Raw genomic sequence first — 22,872 nt, forward strand, 5'->3', positions numbered from 1 at the left:
ACTCTCAGAGATCTGCCTGCCTCTGCTTCCTGAGTGCTGGGATTAAAGGCGTGCACCACTACCCTTGGCCTAGACAATCTTACTAAACAAGCAAACATATGAACAGCATCTGAACAACACAACACAACTGATTACTTAACATGTCTCCCTTGCTGCTAACTGCTGACCACAAGTCTGTGCTGACAAGGGAACTCAGTGTGAACACAACGTCAGACCTAACAACTGCCGCTGCTCTCTGCCCTTTCTAAGTTCGGTGCAGGTTCAGTTTTAGTCTTAACTTTCAATGTTTGTATGCTGACAGGCTCAGCTATGTAGCTCGGGTTGGCCTAGAACTTGCTATGTAAGTACTCTAGGCTAGCCTCAAACTCACAACTCCCCTACCTTAGCCTCTGGGTGCTGAGATGTGCCACCACACTGCCTGAATCACTTCATCACTAGTTATACGGCTTATAATTTTCAGTTTTAGATATACTTTTCCTTATCTCAAAATGATTGATAGTATCTATTCGCCTTCCAATTTTAGTGTCTACTTTACTTTGGGCATGATTTTGGTAATAGAAATCAAGGTACATATTTGAATAAGTGAAATTATCAGGACAGAGTCAGAGCTGAGCTAGAAAATCAAGAATTACTAACAGGCTGGAGAGATGGCTCAGTGGTTAAGAGCACTTATCACTCTTTCAGAGGACCTGAGTGTGGTTCCTAGCACCCATATCAGTTTCACAACAGCCTGTAACTCCAGGTCGGGGGATCTGATGGCCTTGGTGGACACCAACACACATACATACATAAATAAAAAATAAATACTTAAAAAAAGAATTAATAACAGTGGCAATATTGTTTTCTCCTGATAGTAACTTATAAGAGATACTAAAACACAGGATTTAAGATAAAATTTATTGATATAATATTTTCTAGCAGAATATAGTACTTTTTGATTTGATGAATGATTTATGAAAATGGTTTGTTTATTAATGATATATTATTATTGAAAGTAGCTGATGACAAAATGTCAAAATATTTAATTTCAAAGAGATGAGAAAACATTTTGCCAACAATTTCAACTGCTAAGTGTTTAAGTGATAACAAAACAACAAAAAAATCTCTTTACCCTGCTTCTCTAAAAGGCAATTTTATTTAAAACTACAAAGAAATTTACTGAAGAAACTGAACTTTCCTGAGAAATATTATAGCCATGACTATTTAAAAATGGGGCATTTTGAGAATTTCTAAATTTTTTCACATGAACAATGAAATCTGATCTAGCTTATAGAAGTATACATTCCACAATAATGAAGATGGACTAGTAAACTCACTACATTCCTTTGAGTCAACAGACTTTCTTTTTTCTTTTTTTAAATCAGGGTGTCTCCCGACAGACCAGGCTGGCCTGAAACTCAGAGATCCTCCTAGTTCTGCCTATGAATGCTGGGATTAAAGGTGTGCACCATCATGCCTGGCACAAAAGACTTTCTTTTCTTTCTTCTTTCTTTCTTTCTCCCGCCCCCCCCCCCCTGTTTTGTTTTTTTGAGAAAGGGTTTCTCTGTGTAGCTCTGGCTGTCCTGGAACTCACTCTGTAGACCAAGCTGTCCTAGAACTCACAGAGATCCGCCTGTCTCTGCTTCCCAAGTGCTGGGATCAAAGGTATGCGCCACCACCGCCAGCATAAAAGACATTCTTAACATCAGTACACTCACTATACATAGTTCCCAGGAAGTTATTAAAGTGCCGTCTAAGCAGAGGACTCAGGATTTTAACCTCCAGCTTAGCTGTTAACTGGGTCAGATCCCTTACATTTTAAAATGTTCAAATCTGAATTTAGCTTGAAGGAAAAATTCAACACTGACCTTCACACAGAGGCCAATTGAACATGGGGAGACAAGCAACCAACTTCCAAGGCAAGAACATTTTTGTGTTTCTTAAAATGAAAACTACCTGGTTTCTTGGGGTGTGATGCTGGAGTAGGGTGCATCTTAGCGTCTCTGGAAAATCCATCTAAGTTTCCTTTTATGGCTTCCAAAGCGTCGTCTCTGTTCTTCTCTCCTGTCTGCAAGACAGCAAACCTGTGTTTAGTTCTCCCTTGTCTGCCATGGTCTTCCATTCTCAAACTAACACACACAGACCTGTTTCTGACATCCCTTCCCCTTTTTCTGTTTTCTGAGACAAGGTTTTAGAGTTCACTGTGTAGCCCAGACTGGCCTCAAACCCATGGCCATCCTCCTGCTTTTGACCCTCAAGTGCAAGAACACAGGAACGGCTTTAGTTCCAATATTCTCACTACGTACTTCTGATAATTTTTCAAGTCAGAAAGATATCATTAAGTATATAAAATAAAGTCATAAAAAGACATTCTACAGAATATAAAAACTTTAAAAAGTTCATTCTCAAATACTATTAAGACAGGGCTATGAGATACTAAACGTTCTGTGAGGAACCTGACAAATTCATTTCCTACCATCCCATTTATCATCAATGCTTCCCAAGAAAAAGATTAGCAACATTGTCATGGTGGCTAAAAAAAAGAGAGAGAGAGAGAGAGAAGCTGGCAGTGGTGGCGCACGCCTTTTAATCCCAGTACTTGGGAGGCAGCGGTAGGTGGATCTCTGTGAGTTCGAGGCCAGCCTGGGCTACAGAGTGAATTCCAGGAAAGGCGAGAGAGAGAGAGAGAGAGAGAGAGAGAGAGAGAGAGAGAGAGAGAGAGAGAGAGAGAGATAAGAAGACAATGGCTAATATCTGTTTTCCCAACAACAGCACATCTATCTGTATAGAAAAAGAAAAACCCTTCCCTTTAGGACTTAAGTAAACCATGAGTGAGAGCAGGAGGCATGTGCAGGGCACGCATGCGTGCTGGTGCGGGCAGGGGCGGCATGTATACATCACCTTGGGTTTCACGCTACTCAAAAGTCTGAGCTTTTGTTTTTGCTCCTCAAACTGACGTCTTTTCCTTTCTTCCTCTAAGAGTTTTTGTTGCTGTTCAAATCGTTTTCTAAAGGGAGAACAATCACATCAACATTCAGCTTCAAGTAGTAACAGTTACATTCAGGTTTTTACTATCATGGGAGAACAATCACATCAACATTCAGCTTCAAGTAGTAATAGTTACATTCAGGTTTTTACTATCAGCTTCAGCAATACCAACTTGCATTTCTAGAATTATAATCTTCACTCTTAATTATATGTACTTCTCTTATGACAATCTGTTTCTTCTGTATACTAGCTCTAAAATATTTTTAAATGAATCTACAGAATGATTCACTTAATTTACATGTATGCTTTTATTTCTTACCTAATTTGCAAGGCAAAGAAAGTATCTTTTTTTTTTTTAAGTGGTGGTGGGTAGTGGTGGTGGAGTTGAGTATTAAACCCAGGGCCTATGCATGCCAGACAGCATTCTACAGTTGAGATAGTTCCAAGTGTAAAGAGGGAAATCCACCTCTAGGTGGAGACATGCCCTTGTCTCCTCCCTTAAGGATTAACTCAATGGGGCGGACAAGGACTTGGCTAGGAGACCACCCCAGGAAGGCAGGTTCACCTTAGGAAAGAGCCCCTCAGTTGGTTATCTAACACCAAATGGCCAGCCCTGAAATTATATACAAAGAAGTAAAAGTATATGGGCTGAGTAGGTTGCACTTAAGAGGCCACAGACTTGAGAGGAGGCAGGGGAGGGGTATATGGGAGGACTTGAAGGGAGGAGAGAAAGGGGAGGGGATATTTAATTTTAAAAGATTTTTCAAATTATCAATTAAAAAAAGATAACATGCCTTTCCTTCCCAGAATTCCCTCCCCCTGGTGCAGTTCCTGTGAGGTGTCCACCTTTCTGAGACCTGACTCAGAAAAGTGAAATTGTTTTTCTTCTTTTCTGGTTTGTTTCTTCTGGATGCTGGCCAGAGCCTAAGTGTGCTCTTGAACTCCTACTGCTTTGGGCTTCCTCACCCTGTTTCTAAGGTTCCCTATCCTGCCACATGCTGACCTCCACATCATCTTATCCTCTCCATCCTCCTGCCTCAGGCAGCTGTCTGCAGTTTCCCTCTCATACTCTAATAAACTATCTTTGTCCATAAGCTTCTGTCTGAATCTGTTCTTTGTCCTTGAAATTCCCTTTGTGTCCATTCTTAAATTGCATTATCAATGAGACTAATAACCCCAGGAGGAGACCCCGATTCTCAAGGTAGCTCTGTTGGAACTCCATAGATCTCCAGTATTGTTTCCTTCCTGCTTTTAATTCTTTAATCTGCGGAGAACATGAACCCCTTTCTCCACCCCTAGACCTCCAGCAGCAGAGGAAACAGTCTTGACGCACTGAGCAGTCACGAATACCAGGGAGGCAGATGAACATAAAAGAACACTTTGTTCTGCATATAAGAAAGTAAAATGCAGGCTGGAGGTAGCTCTGTGGTTCAGCACTTGCCTAGCAGTTAGTGCTGTACCATCAAACTGCAGCAGCAGCAGCAGCAGCAGCAGCAGCAGCAGCAGCAGCAGCAGCAGCAACACCAGCCAATTTAGGAAGCTGGGTGTAGAAGCAAAAACCTATAACCCCAGCATTTGGGAGGCCTGGGCACAAAGACTGCAAATTCAAGACCACCCTGGGCCTTTGTTGTTACTCTGACTCCAGAAATCAAAACAACAAAAAAGACAAAAGTCAACTAAAAATATAGGGAATCTCCTTGGGCAGGAAGGCAGTGTCTCCAGGAGCAAGAGCCGTGCTCTGAGGAGGGGGTGTGAGGGTGGGGCTGCCAGACAACCAAGTTTGTTGGTAACTTTGTGCTGACAAACCGCTTCATTTCAGGTCTTTCTTGGAACTGAACACATTTTATTCTGTGTTTTTGTTTTGTTTTGTCTGAGACACTCTTGCTATATTGCCCTCCTGGTAAATTCACATTTCTCCCACCTAAGCTTCCCAAGAGATTGGGCTTACAGGTAAGTGCCACACCACTCAGCTGGCTCTAAATTTCTTTTTTTTTTTTTCTTTTAAAAAAAAAAGATTTATTTATTATGTATACAGCATGTTTGCCTGCAGGTCAGAAGAGGGCGCCAGATCTCATTACAGACGGTTGTGAGCCACCATGTGGTTGCTGGGAATTGAACTCAAGATCTCTGGAAGAGCAGTCAGTGCTCTTAACCGCTGAGCCATCTCTCCAGCCCTCTAAATTTCTTACTTTTAAAAGTATTTGAAGGGCCCTGGTCTCAAAATCAACAAACAACCGGTTTTTAAAGCATCCTAAAGACCATTTATCTCTTTCAGCTTCAAACTACAGAACTTTTAATAATCTGTCGAATAGCTGCAGCTGTGTAACCCTGTTATCCCTGGATCCTGGGCCTGTGTAACCCTGTTATCCCTGGATCCTGGGCCTGTGTAACCCTGTTATCCCTGGATCCTGGGCGGCTCTTACTGTTGCTCTTCAGCAAACTGCTTCTGCATGTCTGGAGTATACTGTGGGCCTGGAGGACGCATGCCCAGGAATGGTGGCTGCCCCAGGAAAGGCATGCCTGCTGCTGGCATTGGTCCCATCGGTATTCCTGCCTAGAAGAAACAACAGGCAACAGATGAAATAATATATATGGGTGTTCTTTTTCATTTTTAAAAACCTTGCAAAATTATTTCATAGTATTTTTACTAGTAAGATATAAGATACATTCCAGTGGAAAATTTAAAAAAAAAAAAAACATAGGCTGAGCTGAGCAGTGGTGGCACACGCCTTTAATCCCAGCACTCAGGGGGCAGAGGCAGGTGGATCTCTGTGAGTTTGAGGACAGCCTGGTCTACAGAGTTCCGGGCAGCCAGGGCTGTTGCACAGAGAAACCCTGTCTTGACACTGCCCCCCCACCCCAACACACACACAAAAAAAGGTAATAAAAATTTGGAGGTGATGAGAAGGTTCAGTGGTTATAAGCACTTGTTGCTCTTACAGAAGACCGGGGTTTGATTTCCAACACCCACATGGTCTCTTGAACCACCTGTAACTCCAGTTGTAGGGGATTGAATGTATTCTTCTGACCTTGACTGGCTCCAGGTGCACAAATGGTACATACATATAAAGGCAGTAAAACATTCATAAACATAAAATAAAATAAAATCTAATAAAAGATAAATAATTTGATATTCATATCAAGTTGTAATAAGCTAAACTTTTACAAAAAATAACATATATTTAATCAATAGTAAATTACACACCAATACAATAATACACACTTAGCTGAAGAATCCAGAAATAAGAATCCCTCAGGACAATACCCATTCACAAACTCTAACATTAAACTTAGAGTAACAACAACAGCAATTTTCCCTGAGTAGAAGCTTCTCCCGACAGCTTCCCTTCTGAACCGTGGATGCTCCTGAAGCCCACTGGAGACCACTGCTTCTACTATCTTGGAATTGGGGAGCACCTGTCCCTTTAAAACATTTCCTCTTTTCTACCAACCCTTAACTTCCTCTTTTCTGTTTCTTTATTGAGACAGGGGTCTCGATTTGTTGTCCAGAGTAGACTCAGGATGCTTAAACTGAGGATCTCTCCTCTCCCTCTTCCTCTCCCCTTCCACAGGCCTTTAATTTTCAACTGAAGACTTCAAATTTGTTTTTCGTCCATTCTAACCCATAAAGCATTGGTAAAGTCTTTTTTTTTTTTTTTTTTTTTTTTTTTTTTTTTTGGTTTTTCAAGACAAGGTTTCTCTGTATAGCTTTGCGCCTTTCCTGGAACTCACTTGGTAAACCAGGCTGGCCTCGAACTCACAGCGATCCACCTGCCTCTGCCTCCTGAGTGTTGGGATTAAAGGCGTGCACCACCACCGCCCGGCATAGCGTTGGTAAAGTCAACAGTTCCACGGATACCTTATCCAATGCTGTGCCTTTCAAGTCTGATCTTTGACTTCCTCATCATAGCACCACAACCATACCCCACCTCCCATTCCATTTTTCCATTCTGTTGTCACATCATTAGTCTATCAGCAAAAACAAGTCTACCTTCTCAAACTTTATTTTAAGCATCCCGACACTTGCTTCCACATCCCACCCTTTCAGCTCATCTAAACCTGTCACTTTCTTCTTAGTAACCCCCAATTCTGTTAATTTCATCGCTTTCCTACTGCCCACCACCTTCATCAAGGCCTCTCTTCTCCCACTTCTCTTCCTCCTCAGATTAGATTCCAAAAATCAACATTAAGATGGTCTTACAGGCCGGGCGGTGGTGGCGCACGCCTTTAATCCCAGCACTCGGGAGGCAGAGCCAGGTAGATCTCTGTGAGTTTGAGGCCAGCCTGGGCTACCAAGTGAGTCCCAGGAAAGGCGCAAAGCTACACAGAGAAACCCTGTCTCGAAAAACCAAAAAAAAAAAAAAGATGGTCTTACAGAATTCTCAATTCTCTTGTCAATTGCTTTTTTAATTTTATTTTATTATTCCCCCCCAACGTGTGTGTGTGTGTGTGTGTGTGTGTGTGTGTGTGTGTGTGTGTGTGTGTGCTCTTGTACCTGAGTGGGCATACATGTGGAGGCCACAGGTTGATGCCCAGAATAATCCTCAATTGCTCTTCCACTTTATTTATTGAGGCATGGTCTCTCATTCAAACCCAGTACTCACTGATATAGCTAGTTTTGCTAGCCGGCTTGCTCTGGGGATCCTCTGTCTCCATCACCTAGGCCCAGATTTATATGTAGGGCACCGTGCCCACCAGACATTTAAATGAGCTTCTGAGGTCCAAATGCCACCCTCATTCTTGCCATCAAGCACTTTCATTGCTAAACCAGCTCCCCAGCTCCTCTCACATTTCTTTTTTTATTTTGTCTTCATCCTAAATAGTTTCTTCAGATCTCTCCAGTTCACTAATTCTTTCTTTAGCCATTTCTAATCTCCTGTTAAACTAACCATAGAATTCTTCTTTTGGTTAGTATATTTTTCTGTTCTGAAATTGTTACTACTGTGTCACTTTTTATAATTTTGAGTTCCCAGTTCCAGAAAGAAATGAAGAACATATAGCTCCACTGTCTATTTTACTAATTATAATAATTAATAATTATTCTGAACAGTTACTATGGTGGTTTGAATGAGAATGGCCCCTGTAGACTCATATATTTGAATGCTTATTCCCCAGTTGGTGGAACTATTTGTGAAGGATTAGGAGGCATGGCCTTGTTGGAGGAGGTGTGTCATAGGGACAGGCTTTGATTCTTCAAGACCCAGCACTGTTTCCAGTTAGCTTTTTCTTTGCCACTCATTTGTGGATAAGGACATGGCCTGTAGCTACTTCTGCAGTGCCACACCTGCCTGCCTGCCTGCTGCCATGCTCCCCACCATGGATATACCCTCCGAAGCTGTAAGCCCCTAATAAACTCTTTCTTTTATAAGTTGCCTTCATCATGGTGTTTTATCACAGCAATAGAAAAGTAACTGAGACAGTCACCTGCATTTGTGAGTCTTTGAGTTTGAACTGCACTGTGGCATACACCTACAATTTCACTTACTTGGGAGTCCAGGGCAAAGGGGATCTCCTAAACCCAGATATAATAAAACTCCATAATGCCAGGCAGTGGTGGCATACAACTTTAATTCTAGCACTTGGGAGGCAGAGGCAGGCAGATCTCTGTGAGTTCAAGGCCAGTCTGGTCTACAGAGTAAGTTACAGGGCAGCCAGGGATACATAGACACATACCCTGTCTTGAAAAAAAAAAATAGATAGATAGATAAAACCAAATTCAAGCTATTTCTAAACATAACATCGAGCTCTTAAAGCCATAGCTCGTGACATTCAGATGCCCAACAACAAACAAGAACTTTATAAACAATCAACTAAGAAGTACCTGCATTGCAATGGGTCCTTGGGACATTTGAGAGCTGTAATTCATTCCCATCATGCCTTGCATACTGGGCTGCATGACAGAGACCATAGGAAATCCTTGCTGCTGTACTGGCATCAGGCCTGCTGGAAGACACCAAGGCTTTATTAAAGTCAACACGTTCTCAAGTTTATTTCCTTGAAACCATGACACCCGGAGGACTTGCTAATTGAAAAACTGCATAGTACAATGGAAAATGCACAAGGTCCTGATGAGACAGGCTTGAATGAGAACTCCACCATCTATTCAGCTATGTGATCTTGGACAAACTATAGAATTTCATCTCTCGAGTCAGTGGCTCTCAATCTGTGGGTCATGACCCCTTCAGGGAATTGGAACTACCCTTTCACACGGGTTACCTAAGACCATCGGAAAACACAGATATTTACATTACGATTCATAACTTTAGCAAAACTACAGTTATGAAGTAGCAGTGAAAATAATTTTATGGTTGGGTAACCACAACACGAGGAACTGTCTTAAAGGGTCTGTATTAAGTGGAAGTAGTAGCACTGGTTCGACAGAACTTGAATGTGGATATGAAATGACTGACTTGGCCTGAATACTCAGTCTTTATCATGGATCCCAGGGATTCCTGCCCCCTGGTATTCATAAGCTTGCATCATTTCTTCCCATGTTGAACTCATACAGCTAACAGGATTCCATGGTGATGACAACATGTAACTCCCCAGCCTAGTTCTTTTTGAGACAAGATCTGATATGACTCAAGGGCTAACCTGATCCTCCTGCCTTCATCTCCCAAAGCTGTAATCACAGGTGTGTGCCACCACACCTTGGCTTCCTTCTTGCTTTTTTGGAGGACTTTCTCTAGGGGAAGCCACTGCTGCATCACAGGATGCTGCCCTTTGGGGAGTCCATGTGGAGATCTGGGGCCTCCTCCACAGAAGCAGCATGTGTCTGCCACCTTGAATGAGCCATCTTGGAAGCTGATCTTTCCGCTCCATAAAACCTTCAGATGACTGCAGTTCTGCCTGACAGATTTACTACAGCTCACAAGATGCTCTGAGCCAGAACTACCCAGCGAAGCTGCTCTCAGATTCCTGACTCATAGGCACATTGCAAAATAACAAAATGCTTATTGTTTGTTTGTTTTTTGTTTTTGTTTTTGAGACAGGGTCTCTCTGTGTAGTTTTGGTGCCTGTCCTGGATCTTGCTTTGTAGACCAGGCTGGCATCGAACTCACAGAGATCCACCTGCTTCTGCCTCCCAAGTGCTAGGATTAAAGGCGTGTGCCACCACCACCCTGTTCAAAATGCTTATTTTATAAGGTTTTGGGGTCATCTGTTATATAACAGTGGATAGCCAGGCGGTGGTGGCCCACACCTTTAATCCCAGCATTTGGGAGGCAGAGCCAGGCGGATCTCTGTGAGTTCGAGGCCAGCCTGGTCTACAGAGCGAGATCCAGGACAGGCACCAAAACAACACAGAGAAACCTTGTTTTGATAAACAAACAAACAAAAAACCCAAAAAACAAACAAACAAAACCCAGAAACTCCAATAAACATTATTTGGGCTGGAGAGATGGCTCAGAGGTTAAGAGCACTGGCTGCTCTTCCACAGGTCCTGAGTTCAATTCCCAGCAACTACATGGTGACTCACAACCATCTATAATGAGATCTGGTGCCCCCTTCTGGCCTGCAGGGATACATGCAGGCAGAACACTGTATACATAATAAATAAACAAATCTTTAAAAAAAATAAAACAGTGGATAATAACACTTAAGATCATGAGGGGCTGGAGAGATGGCTCAGTGGTTAAGAGCACTAGCTGCTCTTCCAAAGGACCTGGGTTCAATTCCCAGCATCCACATGGCAGCTCAAAACTGTCTGTAACTCCAGTTCCAGGGGACCCTCACACAGACATACAGGCAGGCAAAACACCAATGCACATAAAATAAAAAAAAAAAATTATTAAAAAAAAAAGATCATGAACTCTGGAAGCCAAATGAATGGGCTACGTACTACTCGTGGTCCCTTGAGTATTTGCTCACTCCACTCTGTCTGTTTGCATGTCTGTCTCTGGCTCTCTCTCTCTCTAGAACTACTACACAGCCAGGCTGGCCTCTAACTGTATGTTTGTATGTCTGTGTGTCTGTCTCTGGGACTCCCTCTCTAGAATTTACTACATAGCCAGGCTGGCTTATAACTGTATGTTTGTATGTCTGTATGTCTGTGTGTCTGTCTCTGGGACTGTTTCTCTAGAACTCACTGTAGAGCCAGGCTGGCCTCTAACTTCTTGAGTGTTGGGATTGCAGCACTCCTAGTTTTTCTTAACTTTGTTCCAAAACTTCACTTCTCATTTGCAAAACCATTTAATGCTTATTATGTCAAAGAAGTGCTATTCCTCTTCCCTTTCCTCACAAGAACACTGACACGAACAGTCATTGCTGTGTGACGCATACATACTCAAGCACAGGAAAGCCATGGGAAAGTTTCGTGCACACTAGTGTCTCCCAAACTTCCCCAGTGAAACATTCCCAAGAGCAGAGAAGAACCAATGCACAGTCCTCTGGGGTTGAGTAAACAGTAAATGTCTACCATACCTAAGGAACGTAAGTGAATAAAAACACGGCTTGGGCACAAATTACACTCTAACTTTGCATTTTACCACACCTTGCAATCTCATTGATTCCAGCAGTGTGTCCAACCTGAGGACTGCATGCCCCTGATCTGAGGATAGTCATAAATGCAGCCCAACACAAAATCACTAGCTTACTTAACACCACAGGAGCAATATAAAAACCCGATTGTGTAGTTCTCTAGTGTGGACAATAAGGCAATGTTGCAGATGCCTAGAAGCTTTGCTTCCAGGTTTGTTTTTGAGACAGAGTCTCACTGTATAGATTAGACTGGTCTCAAATTCACAAAGATCTGTCTGTCTCTATCCGAGTGCTGGGATGAAGAGTATGTGCCATCACGCCCATCCCATTTTTTCTTCTTTATTTAAAAACAAACAAACAACAACACAACAACAAAAACCAACCAAATAGTCAACTTAAAGGACAGAAGCCGTCATGATGGAAGACACCTATAATCCAGCACTGGGTAGGGTAGGGCAGGAGGATTACAAGTTAAGAGACCAGAATATATAGTCAGATGCTAGTTCAGAAAATAAATGTATACTAAACAGCAAAGGACGAGACCAGAATACCGGATCTTTCTTGTTTTATCACTTGCTTTCCACCTTTCTTGCTGCCTACTTTGAGGAGCACATTTACATTTGCAGGCTAACAACTAGCAGAGGCACGCTCCTCATCTAGTCATTTGTTCAGAGACTCGAGGGTCTGCTCCATGGCAGGCATCATCCTAAGAACACAGCAATGAATAAAACCAGAGCTCCCCCCTGTGGGGATCATGCTGTAATTGGAGACAACAAATGATAAAAACAGAACGCTACAAGTCAGATCATGGTAAGAGCTGGGGCAAGCTGGGCGGTGGTGGTGCACGCCTTTAATCCCAGCACTCGAGAGGCAGAACCAGGTGGATCTCTGTAAGTTCCAGGCCAGCCTGGGCTACAGAGTGAGTTCCAGGAAAGGCACAAAGCTACACAGAGAAACCCTGTCTCGAAAAACCAAAAAAAAAAAAAAAAGCTGGGGCAAGAAATAAAGCCTAGTAATGGGAAGACAAGAGCCAGAAAATGCAGTGGTTGCTCTTCTGTGGCATGAGCACAAGGACCTGAAGGAAGGAAGGGAGCCAAGCATCACAGACAGCTGAAAAAGGGACTCTCAAAGGATACCAAAGGCAATGACTGAGCAGTATCCTTGATGACCAGAACAGGCCCAACACAGCCACAGTTTTCCCTCTTACCTTTAGGCCCTAACGTTCGCTTCAGTTATGAATGGATGACTTAGGTTTTGGTATAACATTTAAGGATAAAAGTACATAACTTGAAAATTACATTTTCTCTCCTTGTCTCTTGATCAAGTACACATGGTATTGCGGGCAATGTTGTTGCTGGTTTCTTGTGTATGTTTTTAGAAATGATCTGTGCTTCAAGTCTTCAAAGGGTCAAAAGTCCACTCTAAAGTACTTTAAAAAACCCTCATGCCCGACAAGGCGGTACATGCCTGTGATCCCAGCACGTGGGAAGTGGAGGCAGAAGGATCAGGAGTTCAAGGTCATCCTCAACTACACAGTGAGTTCCACATGAATGCTGTCTCAGAAACAAGACAAGAGCTGGTGAGGCGGCTCAGTGGGTAGAGGTGCTTGCTGCCAAACCCGACAACCCGAGTTTGATAACCGGAACCTTCATGGTGGAGGGAGGGAGGGAACCGACTCCCACAGGCTGGCCTCTCACCCTCACACCTGAACTCACTGTGGCTCTCAAACACAGACACATGCTACATGAGATTTTTTTTAAATGACCAAAACAACAAAACACCCCTCCAAAACAATCCCAAATTTCAGGGAATGGAGGGGATGGCTCAGTGGTTAAGAGCACTTGCTGCTCTTGACAGAGGACTTGGGTTCAACTCCGAGCACCCACATGGTGGCACACAACCACCTGTAACTCCAGTTCCAGGGAATATGACTAGTCTTCTGAGCTTCACGAGCTCCAACACACATGTGGTACACAAATACACACACAACAAATGTTTAAAAAAATCCCACTTCTAGAATTAAAATCTATCAGACAATCCTTGGGTTCTTTTTCTTGTTCGGTTTCTTTGGTCCGTATGTGGATTTTTACCTCAAAGAGTAAAAAAATGCAAAGAACGAACCACACATGACAGTAAACCCAACTCTGTAGGGACAGAATACCTAAACCCAGTTGATGTCCATCTGGGACACCTGAGCAGAGCTCGCTTAGGAAACACATACACATGTGCACAATGAAAAGAATACAACTGACCCTTGGAAAGTTGGCCCGCAACTCAACCTCTCCCGCTGATGGGGACCAAGTCAGAGTGAGCTAATTCCCACTGCTCTGAGCGCCCTTTATCTTCCATCTCTCCCGGTGACCTAGGAGTTTCTGTTTCCCCAGTGGGTCTACCATAGCCAGCCAGCACTGGCTCTGTGAGAAGGGCCACTTTTCAAAAGCAGCTGGGGGCTGAGAGGAGTGGAGGGGAAGATGATGGAGCTGAAGAAGGGAACAGAAAGAAGCAAGACAAGTGTAGGTAAATTCTTCCCTCAATTTTCGTCTACAGCAGAATGGGTCAAATTTCTCTAGTTGCCTTCAAGGCATGGCTAGAATTGATAACCAGTGGGCTCCAGTTCTATAACCAAGAGATGGGGTGTACTAAATAGAGACATTTCCAGGGATAAAACTGAGACTCAAATCTTTTCATTTTTTATTGAGATTGGGTCTTGCTATAAAGTCCAGTCTGGCTCACACTCACAACCCTGCCTCAGCCTCCCAAATGCTAGAATTATAGACTTGTCTTTCTTGAGACAGGGTCTCACTATGTAGCCCTGGCTGGCCTAGAACTCAATTTGCAGACTAGCCTCAAATTTAAGAGATTGGCTTACCTCTACTTCCCAAATCGTGGGGTTAAAGGTGTATATTACCACTAGCTTGAGACTTAAAGACTTTTAAGTCGGAACATCAGATCTCTTTCACGTGCATCGTTATAATAAGACCGTGACATACAGGAAAAGCATGCACGAGATACTAAAGAGGTTTGTTTATTCATTCAACAAACAGCACGTGGAATCTACCACAGGTGCAGGCAGGGTGCTGGAGACACTGGGGAGCACAAGATAACAGCTCCGGGGGCTGGAGAGATGGCTCAGAGGTTAAGAGCACTGAATGCTCTTCCAGAGGTCCTGAGTTCAATTCCCAGCACCCACATGGTGGCTCACAACCATCTGCAATGAGATCTGGCACCCTCTTCTGTATACATAATAAATAAATAAATCTTTAAAAAAAACAAAAACAAAAACAAGATAACAGTTCCTGCCTCTGGCACAAACAAGGTGGAAGAAGACCAAACAGGAAGACAAAAGAATTACAATGTCATCATTTGCTCTTAATATTCTTGCCCTGAAAAGTTTCCTTCATCTCCGAGGTTAAATAAATAATAATCACTGATACAATGGGTGAGTAAGTTTGGGAAACATGAAGAGTGATCCTTTCACTCCCCAAATTAAACATTTTTTTTTTTTTTTTTTTTTTTTGGTTTTTCGAGACAGGGTTTCTCTGTGTAGCTTTGCACCTTTCCTGGAACTTGCTTTGGAGACCAGGCTGGCCTCGAACTCACAGAGATCCGCCTGCCTCTGCCTCCCGAGTGCTGGGATTAAAGGCCTGTGCCACCACTGCCCGGCCAATTAAACACGTTTTAAAAGAAATTTTAAGAGAAAGTGTCATATAGAGTTAAGACTATAGGATAATTTGACTTCATTGGACAGCAATATAACTTATCTTCTACTTATCCATTTAATTTCTAAGTTCAGGGCTGGAGAGATGGCTCAGCCGTTAAAGGCTAGGCTCACAACCAAAAATATAATTTCTAAGTTCAGAAACAGAAAAACAGCCTCGGTTTGGGGGCTGAGGATGTGGCTTAGGGGCAGAGTGCTTGCCTAGAGTGTGCGAGACGCCGGGTTCCATCCCAGTACTGACAGAGAAATGAAAGCTCACATACCTTGAGGAGGTCTCATTCCACCTGCAACAGGAAACATGAAGCTGAAACAAGAACACAAATACATCAGTATCTTCATCCGTATAAGATTTCAAACAAAGCCTGATTCTCACTGAATGAAAGAGTCAGACAGAGCCTGGTGTCAGGTCAGTAGTACAATGCTGACTTGTATTTATACATTTTTACATGTGTGTTTGCCTGTGCGTTTACCTTTGCATTGTATGCGTGCCTGGTACCCACAGAGGCCAGAAAAGGGTGGTGAATCCCCCAGAACTGGAGTTTCAAAAAGTTGTGAGCTGCCATGTGGGAGCTGGGAGCTAAATCCAGGCCCTTTGCAAGAGCAGCCAATATCCTTAACTGCTGAGCCATCTTTCTAGGTCCAGAATTATTAATATTAATAAAGACTAAATTTCCCTACGATACAAGGTATCAGCTTGCTAATGTGGAGGGAACTTTGGGGGGGGGGCGGTGAGACAGAAAACAGAAGGTCCTGATACTATTCTTGGCTCTGTCGCCTTGGACCTCCCTGGAGTCAAAGTTCCCCATCTATGAAATGGGAAGGGTGAGTTCATGTCCATTCAGTGAACATTAAATGAGCATCTTCTATATGGAAGGACTGAAACAGCTTGCAATCTTGAATACACAGGTGCAGACAAACAAATAATTACACAGCAAGGTAAGTGTGCTATTTTAAGCAAGGTCCAAGCACTAAGAGGTCAGAAGAGCAAGGTTAATTTTTAGGTTATACCTTGGGAGGATTTGCGGGGGTAGCTTTAAGCTTGTTAAGGGAAAAAGAAGAGTTGTACAATATACAGTTTTGGCAAAAGGTCTGAGGTTGGAGATGCAGGACATCAATCAAGATGATCTGTAGGGGCTGGTATATATATATATATATATTGTGTATATATTATATATGTATGTGTCTATTTATATACATCATATATCACAAAGTGTTACCATTTGAATACTTTCAAGTACAAAGTTCAGTGATACTGAGGACATTCGCAATGTTGAAACCATTACCACCACTCACTATCCATGCCCAGAACGTTTCCTTCAGCACAAACAGAAACTCTGGTACCATTAACGATGAACCACCATACCCCAGCCCCGTTATTCTACTTTTTGTCATTTATGAATTTGTCTATTCCAAGACTAAACATTAAGTAAAACCAGGTAGTATCTGAATTATTTCCCTTAGGCAAACCTGTTTCAGGTTCATCCACACTATAGCTTGCATTAACATCTCAGTCCCTTCCACAACTCCGACCCAACTCAATGTGCACAGCATGCTGCTTATCCTCCCATCTCTACTCGGGCACTTGGGTTCCTTCTGCCTTTTGGCTGATGTGAACAACTGTGCCATGAACACTGCTGTGCAAGTGCCCGAGTCCTCCTTCAGTTCTTTATGGTATGTACCATGAGTGAAACTGCTAGGTCATACGATAATTCTATGTGTACTTGAGAAACTGCCATACTGTTTTCCATGATGGCTGCACCGGTCCACATTCCTACCAGCAATGCACAGGACTGTTTTCACATCCCACACAACACCTCTCTCTCTCTCTCTCTCTCTCTCTCTCTCTCTCTTTCTTGCACAGGACTGTTTTCACATCCCACACAACACTTTTCCCTCTCCCTCCCTCTCCCTCTCCCTCTCTCTGTAGTATATAGGTCTCTTGCCTTCCTGTATGTCTGTGTACTACATGTACACCTAGTACCTGCAAAGGCAAGAGGAGAGAGTTTGATCCTCTGAAAAACTAGAGTTACAGATGGTTGTGAGCTACCACGTGGGCCTGGGAATCAAACCTGGGACCTTTGGAAGTGTTGCCGGTACTTTTAACCACACAGCCACCTGTCAGTCCCATATATACATACACACTTACAGATATACATATATAGACACACACATTATGTAAAGACAGCTACTCAAAAGGGCATGAAGTGGTATGCCACTGTGGTTTGGATGTGACATCTGCCATCAGACATTTTGAGAGGAAGAACAACATGTCACAAAGTGTACTTTGGGAGGTTACTTTAATGGCAGCATAGAGAAAGACTTGAAGTAAAAAGAACTGGCCAAGAAACTACCCCAAGGTTCCTAATGAGTGATTTAAAAAGAGTGATAAATAAGGCAGGAGAGACGGAAAAGTAGGCAAAAGCTAGGAAGAAGGAAGACTCAAGAGAAGCTGGTAGCTGCCAGGGTGAGGACCAGCAGTAGGAAAGCAGAGAATGCTGAGGGGGTGCTGAGCTGGGACAACTGCAGGGATATGAGAGCCTAGAGTACAGGCCTGGGGAGTAAGACGCTGGGGAAGAGACCGTGAGGAGCAACCCATTAAGCAATTAGAAACCTTCTCAAGCTGGACGTAGTGGTGCACACCGTTAATCCCAGCACTCAGGAGGCAGAGGCAGGTGGATCTCTCTGAGATCCAAGAACTCTGTGAGATCTTGAGGCCAGCCTGGTCTACAGAGCGAGTTCCAGGACAGCCAGGGCTACACAGAAAACCCTCTCAGAGAAAGACCCAGAAAAATCCAGGGATCCAGATAAATCTTTTTTTTGTTTGTTTTTTTTTTGTTTTTTTTTTGGTTTTTCGAGACAGGGTTCCTCTGTGTAGCTTTGCACCTTTCCTGGAACTCGCTTTGGAGACCAGGCTGGTCTCCAACTCGCAGAGATCCGCCTGGCTCTGCCTCCGGAGTGCTGGGATTAAAGGCATGTACCACCACCTCCTGGCTCAGATAAATCTTTTAAATAGAGTCTTTTTTTTTTTTAAAGCACAGAATGCAGGCCGGTGGTGGTGCACGCCTTTAATCCCAGCACTCGGGAGGCAGAGGCAGGCTGGATCTCTACAAGTTCAAGGCTAGCCTGGTCTCCAAATCGAGTTCCAGGAAAGGAGCAAAGCTACACAGAGGAACCCTGTCTCGAAAAACCAAAAGCACAGAATGCAGACCATCAGCAAGGAAGCAAGGAAGTGGACACATGCAGCGAGAACACACCACGGGCAACCCTGGAGTCGTACACTGGAAACTGAACAGAGAGTGGCCACTGAGAGGCAAGGGAGCAGCTCAGAACTAAGGACGAAGTTCATGACAGCAGCTCCAGTGTCCACTGCTGCAGAGCTTGTCCTGATGAAGACCACAGAGACAAGATAGAAGATGTATCACAGGGTGGGAGAGATGGTTAATGAGCTGCTCTTGTGCAGGACATGGGTTCAGTTCCCAGCATCCACATGGTGGTTCAAAGTCACCTGTAACCACATTTCCAGGGGATCTGTCACCCTCTTCTGACCTTTGAGGGCACCAGGTATGTGTGTGGTGCACACATGTAGGCAAGAACCCCATACACATTAATAAATCTTTAAAAAATGATTTTAAAAGAATACCTATTATAAATAAAAGCTACTTGAAAAATTAGACACACATAACAATGTAGCTGTATTGATAACTTCTTCTAGTAAAAATTTAACAATCTAAAGTTGCTTAGTGACCCCAGTATTTTTATGAATGAAATATTTAGATAACTAGACTAACATTTTTTTCTTTTCGTGTGTTTCTGCATGTGGATACCGAGGAGGCCAGAAGAGGGCATCAGATCCCTGGAGCTGGAGTTACAGGCAGTTACGAGCCTCCTCCCCCATGTGAGAGCTGGGAATAGGACTCGGGACTTCTGGAGGAGCAGCAAGTGCTCATATCATAGCCATCTTGCCAGCCCCCTAACATTCTTTTTTTTTTGTTACATTTATTTATTGTGTGTGTGGAGACGGGTGGGCAGGTGTTCATGTGGAGGTCAGAGGACAACTCGGGGGAGTCAGTTCTCGGATCCTTGTACCATATGAATCCCTGGGATTGAACTGAGGTCATGAGGCTTGGGACTTGCTGCCACCCAGCCAGGCCCTGACAACTAATTCTAGGACTGGCTGGACAAGCAGCTAAGTAAGATGCTTATAAGACAGCAAAGCTGGAGGGAAGGACAGAGATGGGGTAGGGTACGGGGTGTGAATGACAGCAAAGCTTCCAAGAATTTGACTTGAAGGGACAAATGCTAACTGAGCTGCCAAGTCTTTGACCCGGAGCTCTTGCTTGTCACAAGCCTTTGCTACTAACCTACATCTGCTACCAGCTTTCGTGTCTCAGGCCTGGCCTCCTAAATACAGTCTTCTCAGCCTCAGGCTCTGGTTTCTAATATGTCGAATAGAGCAAAGGTGAGAGGCATCTTCCTAATGGGCTCTTCAGTAAAGATCCCATCAGAAGATGCACACCCGGGCTTAAAAGGGTGCCATTCCTCTGGCATCCAGCGTAAGTTTACCTTAGTTCACTCTCATGGCCTTCTCTGACTGGTCATACCTTTCCTTTCCTTTTTATCTCATCGAACTCTTCTTTGCATCCAATATCACCTATCTGGCACAGCAGATGTGTTTGTTGCTCCCATAATGCTTGCTACCCGCCCCCCCCCCCCCACATGACAATCTTAACTCCTTCCACCCCACTCCCATCCCACTTGGTGCAGCCGAAAATCAACTTCACTATTGTCCATTTTGGTGGGATCCACAAATATTTACATTAAAAAATATTCTAGCCGGGAGGTGGTGGTGGTGCACGCCTTTAATCCCAGCACTTGGGAGGCAGAGGCAGGCGGATCTCTGTGAGTTCAAGGCCAGCCTGGGCTACAGAGAGAGTTCCAGGAAAGGCGCAAAGCTACACAGAGAAACCCTGTCTCGAAAAACAAAACAAACAAACAAATTCTAGAAACTGCAGAAGATGAAGAGACAAAGCCCTGGCAGAGCTCATAAAAGCGCAGGGAGACAGGGAGTGCTAAGGTTTCTTGTGCACACTCCAAGCACTGGGACATGGCTCCAATCTTTTGAACCCATTAGAGCATCAAGAATAATAATGCTCAGCTGAATGTGGTGTCGCCCACAATCCCAGCACTAGTGAGATTAAGGCAGACAGATCACAAGTTTGAGGCTACCCTGGGCTATATATTGAGTTCAAGACCAGCCTGAGCTAAATTAATAAGACATTGTCTCAAAGAACATTTTCAAAACAGTACTTTACACATACAGGCATTTAATGACCACATGCAGGGTCACTAAAGATTTTTTTTCAACTCTGCGGCTTTACTTGGTTAAAGGCAAATTCTATCATTTGTAGCCTCAACTATTTACTCTAGGATAGTCCATTCAGTGTATTGGTCAAAAGCCTCTGTTTGCATATGGCTGCCTTTGACTGGCCTTTAGAAAACTAAGTAGCTTAAAGAAAGTACTCAAGAAGTAGTATCTAAGGCAGAAGAAAGGCTACAAAGTCAGCTGTAGTTTGTAATTTTTTTCCACTGAAGGCTTAGAGAGAGTGTGCTGGTTTTTGTTTTTCTTCCAGTATACTATACTACTATGTTAGTTTTCTTATCAGATAACTTTAGCCCTCAGTATTGCTTTCCCAAAACCAAAATATTCCTGACTGAATATACAGTTTTTCAGTCTAAGAAAGTATCTAATAAACATAACAACACAAGCCTTTCAAAGAACCATTGTAACCACTTTTCTGTCCTCTATATATTTGGTACCTGTTGGAGTGCACACACTGTCCTTGTTCTTTTCCTAAGTTCTTTTCCTAAAACAGGATCTCAGGGGTGCCCAGGCTGACCTCAAATTCTCCAGATAGCTGAGGATGTCTTTGGACTCCTGATTCTCTTGCCTGCATCTCCTTACAGCTGGTATTATAGGCGTGAATCAGCACACCTGGTTGGACCAGTGACGTTAAAATACTATAAATCAAACCAAGGGATGCACTTAACTTCCTGTACCTGTGGTTCTTCCTTTAAAAAAAAAATAAAGAAAGAAAACATTTGTGCCTAAAATATAAATTTCTTTCAAAATTCTTATAACTGGTCCAATTATTAATCATACATTTGATTAGACTAATGCCATTTAGGAATATTTTAGGAATTGTCATATGTATATATTTATATTCTGCAGGCAAAAATGATTTATAATGACCACTAATGAAAAACCCTAATGAAACAGTAACAAAAACAGAGGAGGAACAAAAACATTTTAAATTAAAGTCAAAGGTATACAGAGGAAGTGAAAAACCCAGTCACACACAGTTGGTTTATTCAAGTGACAGCTTTTTTCCTAGTGCGAATGTGTGTGTGTATATATATATATCACATATATGCACCTGTAAGAGGTGGTAACTTTAAAATCCTTTACACATTTAGAGTGTAAGTGATTCTAAAATTAAATTACACGTGAAAAAAACCCCAAACATTTCACTTTCCAAAGATAACTTAGGATATTTAAAAACGAAAAGCTAATTTTACCTCAGAATGTGTGTGCTGTATATGTTAGTTAATTAAACAAACTCAGACCGAGTCATGATAGAAATGGGGTGCAGACTTTCTGGAAACAAACATTTCGTTAAATGATAATGAACTTTACCATTCTGGATACAGGAAGCACAGGATAATAATTATCTGAAATATAACAAAGGGCAGATTTTTTTTTTTTAAGAGCTCAATAAAGTCTGGAAGCTTTTGTTGTAACAAAAGCATAACCGATTTTGCTCAGTGAATTCTTTGTTTTAAAATGTCTTTTTAAAAAGGAGACAGACAAGTGTTGAGTTAATCTACAAGACAAGCTCTGTCTCAAGACAATTACTAATTCGAAGATCTTCAGCTTTTCCTATTTGTACGTGAAGAAAAGAGAAAGGACAGGACAGGACGCTCTATAAGAGGAAAGACAATACTCTACAGACTCTCTCAAAACGGTTCCTCCAGCTTTGTGACCAGACTGTCACAGCCTTCGCTCCAAGAGTAGCTCAAGCTCAGAAAGCCTGGAAGGGAAACGCGAGCGCCCGAGGCCCCGCGACAGGTGCGGCGGTGCCTGCACAGGAGCGCGCTCCCCGCGGGTCCCCAGGACGCCCGCGCCCCGCAACCGCCGCCCCAGAGCCCGGCCCCACCCGCCCAGCCCGCCGACCCACCTGCGGCCCCGCCGGTCCCGCGCCCCGCCCCGCCCCGCCGACCCACCTGCCTGCCCCGCCGGGCCCCGCGCCCGCCCCCGCCGCGCCGCTGGCTCCGGCTCCCGGCCGCAGCGCCATCTTGCTCGGGCCGCCGCCGTGCCAGCAGCTGTCAGCCGAAGACAGGCACTTCCGGGGCAGACACCGCCCCACCAAGCCGGGGCCGACGACGGGGCGGGGCCGCGCGCCCACGTGACTCCAGAGCCCTCGGGCGCGAGCGGCGCGCCCCCGGTGCATGCTGCAGGAATCAAGCACTGTGGGCTTCACAGCACTGCGGTCTGACACAGACCTTTGCGAACGCGGGTCTGCATTAGCAGAGTTAAGTACCGATTTCTGGACTGGATGACGGAACACAGATGCCCTTCTGCTGATCCTTTACACAACAGACGGCTTCTGGTGGCTTTACAGCTGTTTTCCCTGGCACTCTTTTCAGGATCC

The 22,872-nt window shown here is 43.7% G+C and overlaps 1 protein-coding gene across 20 annotated transcripts in view; it reads right to left on the minus strand.

Moving 5' to 3' along the window:
* Synrg (synergin gamma) overlaps positions 1–22,801 on the minus strand; it is an 84,439-nt gene extending 61,638 nt beyond the window's left edge. For 11 of the 20 annotated variants that reach the window (XM_052759724.1, XM_052759722.1, XM_052759718.1 and 8 more), the window contains exons 1-6: positions 22,445–22,686; positions 15,427–15,467; positions 8,789–8,910; positions 5,391–5,521; positions 2,881–2,986; positions 1,936–2,047 (exon numbers count right to left, since the gene is read on the minus strand). In XM_052759724.1, the coding sequence (XP_052615684.1) occupies positions 1,936–2,047; positions 2,881–2,986; positions 5,391–5,521; positions 8,789–8,910; positions 15,427–15,467; positions 22,445–22,671 (739 nt within the window). In that variant the 5' untranslated portion in view covers positions 22,672–22,686. Of the gene's footprint in view, positions 1–1,935; positions 2,048–2,880; positions 2,987–5,390; positions 5,522–8,788; positions 8,911–15,426; positions 15,468–22,444 lie in introns of all 20 variants that reach the window. The other 9 variants (XM_052759726.1, XM_052759725.1, XM_052759723.1 and 6 more) reach the window with 2 other exon arrangements.
* Positions 22,802–22,872: the final 71 nt, after the last annotated feature.

The sequence above is a fragment of the Peromyscus californicus genome, unplaced genomic scaffold (assembly GCF_007827085.1).
Source record: "Peromyscus californicus insignis strain IS unplaced genomic scaffold, ASM782708v3 Scaffold_3__1_contigs__length_106647218, whole genome shotgun sequence".
NCBI classification, from domain to species: domain Eukaryota; kingdom Metazoa; phylum Chordata; class Mammalia; order Rodentia; family Cricetidae; genus Peromyscus; species Peromyscus californicus.